The following is a 9,203-nucleotide window of genomic DNA, read 5'->3' as shown; positions in this document are numbered from 1 at the left end:
ATGGTTCCAGAGAGCATCCACGGGAGCCAATATGTAGGGCCATTCCAACCTCTACCTACCATCTTGAATTTATTCCAAAAGACAACAAACAAAACAAACAAAAACCAAAACTATACTGACAGCAAACAATGACTATATAAGAAAGCGAAAGGAAACTATAGTACAAGGTGGGGCCAACAACTTTGGGGTTGCTAGGTGAAGTAACATTTAAGGTCATGGTCGTTCACCGAGAGGGGTTCCACTCATCCTCCCAGGGTTTGCAACTTGAAGGTGTGATGGCCAATTTTTTCTATGATTTGGAAAGGGCCTATCCACAACGCTTGGAACTTTGTGTGTTTTCACTTGTCCTCATGGGCCCGATCCAACTTAAGCACTAGATCACCCACATCAAACTTGCAAGACCCTGCGGATTTTTTGTCAAACCACCTCTTGATCTGGGCTTGATGGATGGCAAATTTTTCCTTAGTTTTCAATCTTTCCTCTTCCAATCTTACCAAGGTATCGATTCAGCTTTGAATGTCAAGACACAGGTGAGCCATTCTGAGGACGGCGAGGTACAGATTGGGTGGAAGAATGGCTTCTTTCCCGTAAACTAGGAAGTAGGGAGATGTGTCGATTGATGTTTTGGGAGTGACCCGGTCAACCCATAGGGCGTTACTGAGGGCATTGTGCCAATTCCTCTACTGCGAAAGCAGGGTTTTCTTGATGATACAGATGAGGTTTTTGTTGGTTGATTCTGCTAGGCCATTCCCTTGAGGATAGTAGTTGGCCGAATGTTTCAACACGATGCTATTTTCTAAAGCAAAATCATACAATCTTAAAGACAAAAAATAAGTAGCATTATCAAAGACAAGAGAGGTTGGAACACCAAACCTGGCTATGATGTACTACTTAATAAAGGATATTACCTCATCATCATTAACCTTTTGCAATGGGATTGCCTCTACCCATCGGGTGAAATAGTCGGTGGCTGTGAGTATATACTTGTGTTGTTTTGATGAGTTTGGCATGATCTCACCTATGACGTCCAACCCCCATTACTAAAAAGGTTCCTCAACTACTATGGGTTGGAGTAGGGCAGATGACCTCGCTTTCCTGCCTGCATGCTTCTGGAAGATAGGACACTTTTGAGTATAGGCATGAGCATCCTTGAATAGTGTGGGCCAGTAGAAACCTTCTCGCATGATCTTATGAGCCATGGTGTCACCTGCATAGTGACCTCCTGCAAGTCCATCATGTAGATCTTTCAGCACTCGTTGAGCCTCATTGTATTCTAAACATATCAGTAATATACCAAGGTGGCACTTTTTGAAAAGGTTTCCTTGAACCATTTGATATGAGGCAGCTTTAACCTTGACGGCTCTCTTCTGTTTTGCGGACATAGCTTCGGGTAAAGATCCCTGCACTAGGTATTTCTTTAAATCAGAATACCATGATGAGGCATCATGTGAGCCAAGGAGTTCATTATGGTACATTTCGATTTTGTGTTCCCAGCCTTCTGTCTCCTGGGTCGGTCGATCAGACTCCATGTTTTGATGATCAGCCACCTCAGCGGTCAGTTTACAGAGTCCGTGTCCTTTCACGGTGTGGGAGGGTTTGAATTCCAAATCATATTCTTGGAGGGAGGTCATCCAGTTGGCTCTCCTCTCTCCCAGCTCTTATTGTACGAAAAGGGATCTGACGGCTAGGTGTGGAACCATTACTGTGACACAGTTTTTTAGGATGTATGGTTTGAAGTGTTTCAATGCTTTATAGACCACATATTCCTGCTTATCGATGTCTAGGTAGTTTATCTCTGTGCCTTGGAGTCATGTACTCATGAATGATATAGGACGTTCATCGTGATCGCAGTCCTTTTGTGTAAGGACCGCGACCAATGATGAATCTGAGGCGAAAGTGTATAAGATAAAGTCTTTACTGAAATTGGGGTTGGAGAGGGAAGGAGCTTCCACGATCACTGTCTTAATCCGATCAAAAGATTCCTTTTCTTCTTGATCCCATTTGAATACTGCATCCTTCTTTATCATGTTCTATAAAGGTTTGACAATTTGCGCAAAATCTGAAATAAATTTGCGAAGAAAATTAATTTTGCCGAGGAAAGATTGCATACCTTTTTTGGTGCTCAGCTGAGGGATCTATGCTATAGATTTTACGCGGTCGGGATCTACGGTGATTCTGTTCTTGGTGATGATGTGGCCCAGCAGGTTGCCTTCCGAAACCGTGAATATGCTCTTCTTAGGGTTGAGGGAGATCCCATATTTCCGACATCTTTTGAAAATCTTCTTCAAGTGATGAAGGTGGTCACTCCTTTTCTTTGAAAAAACAGTGACATCGTCCAGATAGACCACCACACTCTGACCCATAAGACCTTGGAAAGTGATATCCATCGCTCTCTGGAAGGTTTCCTAGACATTTATCAGTCTGAAAGGCATACGGCGAAACGTGAATGTCCCCCACTTTGTTTGGAATGTTGTTTTGATCCGATCTGGTTCGGTTACTAGAACCTGATTGTAACCGGAGAAGCCATCTAACAAGGAGAAGACTTCGGATCCCGAGATGGTTTGGAGGATTTTCTCCATGGAGGGGATCAGGTAGTTATCTTTATCTGATGCTCAGTGAAGGTTCCAGAAATTGACACATATATGCATCTCCCCGGATTTTTTCCTCACTTGCACAAGATTAGATACCCATGTGGAGTGCCTAACCTTGAAGATAATGTGAGCATCCAACAATTTCTTGAGTTCCTTTTGGATGAGGGGTTCTAATGTGGGATGCACCTTCCTCAATTTTTGCTGAAATGGCTTGGCCCCTTCTTTGGTAGGGATGACATGCTGAATAATTCGAGTATCATACATCTTTAGGTCATCATATGTCCAAGAAAAAACATCGCGGTATTTTCTAAATAAGCTGATGAATGCCTGTCTTTCCTCTGGGGTGCACCCCACCCCCAAGTTGACATACTTGGGGTCAGACTCAGTCCCGAGGTTGATTTTCTCGTGCGAGAGAGTGGAACTATGAGTTTTTGTATTTGGAGGACCTCTAAAACGGCTCTGGAGGTTGAAAAATTTCTCTAATATCACCACCCCCTTAGGTAAGGGGTTTCCTTTCCGCGAATTTGCTTCTTCTTGTAGCGATCTCTCATGTTCCTCTTCGTCAATAGTTGCATCTTTGAACACTTCCACATTTGTCATGAACTCCAGAATCTATTGGTCATCATTGAAAATGTGCAAGTTAGTTATGGTGTCGATAACTACCGGTTTATACAAAATTTCAATAGAAAACCCATCTCTAAGGTGTGTGAACCTAGCTGTAGTGTTAGCTAAAGTGTCAACAGTAGCATTATTAAATCTAGGAACGGAAATGATATTGAAAGCTTTAAATGAATTTATGAGATGCCATACCTCTTGTTGGTAATTCTTGAGGTGCAGGGACAAACAATGAATGGTATTGCGTACCTGTCTTGTAATGATTTCAGAATCCCCAATAACTTTCAGGCAGTCTTCTTTCAGGTTGATGGCCTTTTTGAGGCTGAGGACCAATGCTTCATATTCTGTAGTGTTGTTGGTGCATTGGAACTCCAACCTGCAAGAGATCAGGAATCTGTTCCCTTTGGGGTCTAGCAGGACGCACCCTGCTCCTGCTCCATCGTGAGTTTTAGATCCGTCATAATACAATGTCCATGTCTCGGTACTGAGGGAAGGTAAACCTGATGTATGTAAATTTAAGGAACAAACTTCGCTATCGAGGCTTGGGGTTTGCATGGGAATTTCAACCTGGGTATCCTGGGGAACGGTTGATGTCTGAGGCTGATAGCACCCGAATAGGGACTCTAGGAGGCACACTCGCAGTTCTTGTTGGGCATAGTTGATTGGCTTGTTAGAGCCCTCAAGGTCAGTTATAGTGTGTTTCATACAAGGCTCACTATTGACCCTGATCTGGTTATTCCTTCCCTTGTAAGGTAGCCACAAGTGAGACCAGTCTGTGGCAAAGTAGCCCTGAAGTTTACAAGACCAATCTCTGCTGAGAAGAAGGTCGTAGGCCTCTGGAATGTCTACGACTATTATGTCAATACACTGGTGAACTCAAGAATCAGAAGATAACCAAATGATGACATTATTTAATTCTCCTACAGCCGAAACTTGAGACCTGTCGAGTTGGATAATTTTGGCACCGATATTTTCTGGTTGAATATTTAGCTTCTTGCATACCGACCAGGGCATGACGTTGGTAGATGTGCTAGAATTGACGAGGCACTTGTGAACATTAAAATTGAATATCTCAAAGGTTAAGAGGAAAGGAGGGGTCAAACCTCTCGAGTTTTTGTTTGCAGCATTCACTATAGATTGGAGGCCATTCACGGCTGGGGATCGGCCTATAGAGTTCCCTTTGTTTGATGTGGAGGGTTTTGAAGGAGTAGGAGGAAAGGCGAAGGCCTTGGCCATTAACTCATGTTGACTAGCCAACTTGCATAACTCGTACAAAGAGATATTAGCTCGATTTTTCTTCAAATCTTCGATGATATTGTAATCGAAAGCCGCAGATGGATATTCTTGTGTGTTGTGCTGCGTTGCCAAGGTGGTTTTAGCCATAACCCCTTTAGATGAATTTCTAGGTGTGGATGAGTCTCCTTTTGTACTGATTGGTGACTTGTTCATGCTTACATCATCCGTCCCTCTAGGTGAAGAAGTGGATGGCTGGCTAGTATTGGTGGGGGACAAGATCCTTCGTAACAATGCTATTTTCTTGTCTTCCAGAGTAGTGTTCGACATAGTACCTTTACTCCTGAGGTTGTAACTTTTGGGGGGTTTTGGGGAAGCATCTCCAACAAAGGCCTCTTGAGCAGTGCACACTTCCCCCCCATGGATGACTTCGAAGGTTAACACAACAAATGGAGTATCATCGCCAGGAGGGGAGTCGTCCTCTTCAGAATCGTTAGTATCTTCTTCCCCTTCCCCGATAGCTTGATCTTCTAATAGCTGGGTGACTACGGCAGTCATGTTATGGAGCCACTGTGGGCAGGTCTTCTCAGAGTGGGAAGCCTAATGGAAAGTGCAGTTGTCCTTTCCTAGCTCCTCCACGTTGAAGGTTGAGCTAGATGTTTGTGACACTTTAGGGGGGAGGTTGTTAGTTTTCTGGAAAAAGGGCTTAGCGGGTTTTGCTCCTCCCGAAGCGTCACTGGTCCTTCTCTTTAGCTCAAACACTTCATTAGTCAATTGTTTTAGGGATTTGGCTAGTCCCTCGAAATCGAAGGAATCTTTGTCTTTATCTACAGTTTTACTTGATGAGGCCTGATTCTTCTTCTCAGAAGGCTTTGTATCTTCATGGGACTCATGCTCTAAGGCACCAATAGAAAGAAGATCCTTTTCGACTTCGAGCACAGTAGCAAAGTTCTCTACCAGGGTGAGTTTTGCTTCACGTTTAACGAACATGGCAATATCCGTCGTCAAGGCCCTGGTGTAGTAGTCAATCATGATGGAATCATCAAGGGCTACGTCCTTAGGGAACTTATTCAAAATAGTGGTGAAACGTTGATTAAAATGTTTCACCTTCTCTTTCTTATGACATTTCAGCGTGCTGAGATGAGTGAGAAGCATAGGAGGTGTCTTGTCTTCTGAGAATTTGTATAGGAATGTTTTCTAAAAAATCTTCTCAAGTGCGGATGGAGGCGACAGGTAGCGATCAATACCAAGTGGCTGCTTTATTTTCAAGAGTGTGTGGGAATAAATGACATGCTACATCGTCGTACTGGACCTTCATCATTTGCAAGGCTAGGTAAAAATTGCTAATGTGGTCATCAGATGAGGTCCCTTTCTCAGGGTCGAACTTCGGGAGGTGTTTCTCCAAATGGCGAGGCATGTCATGGAGTAGGCCTCTAAGGTTTAATGGGGATTGAGCCATCCAGGCCAGTAGTGGTGGGCAACAGTTTCCTCTAGGGTTGAAAAGGAGGTGGCGGTCATTTTCTTCTAGTTCACTATCTATGCCTGATCCCCCACTGGTGCGAGGGGGTTGCCTGCCTTCTCCTCGAGGCACTCTGAGGTGACCTAGATCTCAAGTGTTTCTCACATTCCTGGTATTCCTCAAGTTTCTCAGGATATGCTGATTGTTGTAGAAGTTTATGCGGTCTCTAAGGTAATCCCTGGTTCCCTATCCCAGGATCCCTTAAGTGCCCCCAATGAGAGGTTGATTGTTAACAGGGGTCTCTTCAGTGATGCATCGATCGTTCCCCTACATTTCTTCCCAGTGTGACCGGTTATTTCCACCGGTGAAGGTATTCCTAGGGTCACCCCCTTCATCTTCAGGTTGGCTTTCCAACCCTTCGATAGATAGCCTCTCAACCACATCCGCATAGTCATCGAGCGCTAGGCCAATTAACTACGAGATAGAGTTAACAAGGACGCCTTGGCACGTGTGGTGAAGCACGGAGGTGCGCGTATTGGATAGGGAGTTAATGGCGAGAATGCATTTAAGAACACTAGCGAATTGTCCAGTAATAGGGCGCAGAGCCCTGAGTTGTTTGCTAGTGACTTCGAACATGGGAAGTTCCTCTCCTCTAGGAGCATCTTCAAGAGCGGGAATTTGGGATTCCTCCTAAAGCGGCCTCGTGAAGGTTGGCCCATAAGGGGGATTGTATGGTATCTCAGGGGATTTGGGAGGCTGAGGTTGGCTATTACCTTGATGGGAAATTTCGGTGTGAGGGCGTGGATCAGTACTTTCCATGGCCCTCCTTCTAGCGCCAAATCTGTTAACAGGCTAGAATCTTCCACCAACATTCAAGGGGATCTCCCCGGTGTAGGTTCCCAACTAGAGCCTGCACCATTGTGATAGGGATCCCTTCCGGTATGTAGGCCCGGCTGCCATTCAGTTTTGTAGAGTTTGCTTCAGACAGAGGTGAAATGTGGACTTAATCGAAAGCATGAACCTTAATAAATACAAGGAAATAATTGACAAATATCTTATGCCACATAAACAATGAATAGTCAAACCATAAACAACATAAACCTTATGTAAATTCATTGTTAGCAAGCTTTAGATAAGGCTCATGTATTCCAAGATAAAATGCTTAACAATTGTAAATTAGTTCACAACGATAAAACATTTATGAGCATACATAACTGTGCAGTCAAAATAGATTATATCGATACCAAAGAAATAGTTCACCAGCACAAGTATAGAGTTATCGAATCAAATACCATTCATACGAAGCAACACAAAGTTTGGAGTATGAAATAGCGTGTGAGCAGACCACACATCAAATAGCTTTTAGGAACATTTGATCCACCAGTGAAGAAAATACTCATGGCATTAGCACATAAAATATTTGAAGAACCCAATAGTGGAAACGTACAATCACTCCTTCCATATATTAGAAGGACATAAATTCTCTCAAGCAATGTATATCTCCAAAAGAGTCCTCAACAAAAGGTCCTTACAAATGAGGCATGGCGGTATATTTATACAGTAAGAATGACTCTTGGCCTACTCTTGACTCTTGGACTACCTCATGACCTTTCGTTTACCAGATGACTTTTGGTGTTGTAGCTCGGATACCACTTGTTATAGATCTGACCCAGAAATATTATAGATTTGATATGAAAATGCAAATAAACCCATAAATAATATGAAATGATTCTTTATTGATCAAACCCTTAAGGTAGGGCAACACCATACATTCACTCCTTAAGGAAGGAGAACACTCCACAAGCCATATGCCTGTTCATACAATAATCCTTCTCTCTCTCCCAAGTGGAGTCTCTAGCCTCAATATAGGCCTCATACATACAATACCATGGTTCCCTCATACCATCAACTAATACCATGGGCCCATTACATTATTATTAACTACTTGTGGTCCCTTACATGACATGGGTTAACCACCTTATTTATTACTATGGCCCATCCCATTATTACATTATTACCTTGAGTACCTCCCTTGGTACCCCATATTATCCCCCCTAGGTATATAACATTCCACCCCCCTAAGCATGTTTCGTCCCCGAAACATGGGAAGAACACAAATAATAAGATCTACTCAAAAGAGTAGTCCACTGGTACCATGCACGTGCATCTAGCCATCCAAGAGAAAGGTGAACCCTCGATCTTGCTGGTGCCTCGCTCGCTTGAGATGGAAGTTGACTGTGGTAGCTCTTTTGTGTGAATGTGTAGTAGGTGGATCTTCGCTCCTCTCAATCTGTCATGCGGTGGTTGTTGTCCATGTGGCTAATTAGTTGCCATCTTGATGGTTGTCTTGCGGGGTGATGTGGGTGATGATATGTTGAAGTTTTAACCCACGATGGCTTTTTCTTTACTTGACCCTGCTGTGGTGCCTGTTGTGGTGTCTTCTTTTTCAATATGACTTCAACCACTGAGCCCTCCTCTGATGTATCATCACTTGTAACATTTTCTTCTTCAGCCTCTGTTTGTGTTTGATTGTTGATCATCAAAGGCTCATCATCTGATATGTCAGTCCCTAGAACATCTTCTGCTTCCGCCTCCATGTACTCTACCTGTTTATTGATGGAAATATCCTATAATGTAATTTTCTTCTTTTTATACCAGAGCTTCAGGAATTTCTTCTGCACATTAATATTGATAGTACCCGCAGATTCCATCCAAGGATATCCCAAAACAACATCCATATTATCTAGATCTGAAGCATAAAAGTCACTATGAAACACATACTTATCCACAGAAAGCTTCAAATCCTTATAAATTTGAACATCCTTATCATCAACCTGTGTATGTTCAATTTGTTTTGCTGGGACTTGCAATTTTTTTGCCAAATTAACATTGATAAAATTATGTTTACAACTAGGATTGATAGAAACAATGATCTTCTCTTTCTGAATCAATCCATGAACCTGCAGTAAGGATATACCAGTAGAACATAACCCCTGACGTGTCTCATTCTTTTTTCTAGCACAAGACCATTTGTCCATAAAGAGTTTTTCAAATTCTTTATCCGACAAGTCGTCCAACTGTTTGATGCCAAGTGATTTCCACCATCTGTCAGCCTCTTCTGTCAAATTAAGCCGTACTATAGCTTTCCAACATATCCCATATTTGGACTTTATTCTTTGTATGAATTCTTCAATAGTAGGACCATTATCTTTCCCTGTAAAATATAGCTTCTCCATGAAGAGGGTTTGAGAAAAATTCACTTACTTGGCGAAAATTTGAAATTGTCACAGTTTCGTCAATATTGC

General features: G+C 42.8%; 1 protein-coding gene across 1 annotated transcript; it reads right to left on the bottom strand.

Moving 5' to 3' along the window:
* Nucleotides 1-1,040: 1,040 nt before the first annotated feature.
* On the bottom strand, nucleotides 1,041-1,529 carry LOC149185542 (uncharacterized). The gene has a single exon (XM_089409076.1). The coding sequence runs from the start codon at nucleotides 1,527-1,529 to the stop codon at nucleotides 1,041-1,043; it is 489 nt and encodes a 162-aa protein (XP_089265202.1).
* Nucleotides 1,530-9,203: the final 7,674 nt, after the last annotated feature.

The sequence above is a fragment of the Pinus tabuliformis genome, chromosome 3_1, assembly GCF_031772625.1.
Source record: "Pinus tabuliformis cultivar Carrire ecotype Pingquan chromosome 3_1, CPIR1, whole genome shotgun sequence".
In the NCBI taxonomy this organism is placed as follows: Eukaryota; Viridiplantae; Streptophyta; class Pinopsida; order Pinales; family Pinaceae; genus Pinus; species Pinus tabuliformis.
Note: the sequence above shows the minus strand (reverse complement) of the source record. Positions and strands in the feature narration are given on the sequence as shown.

Bases quoted from the DNA above. Each gene is read 5' to 3' on its own strand.
- LOC149185542 (XM_089409076.1), bottom strand. From the start codon at position 1,529: ATGGAGTCTGATCGACCGACCCAGGAGACAGAAGGCTGGGAACACAAA.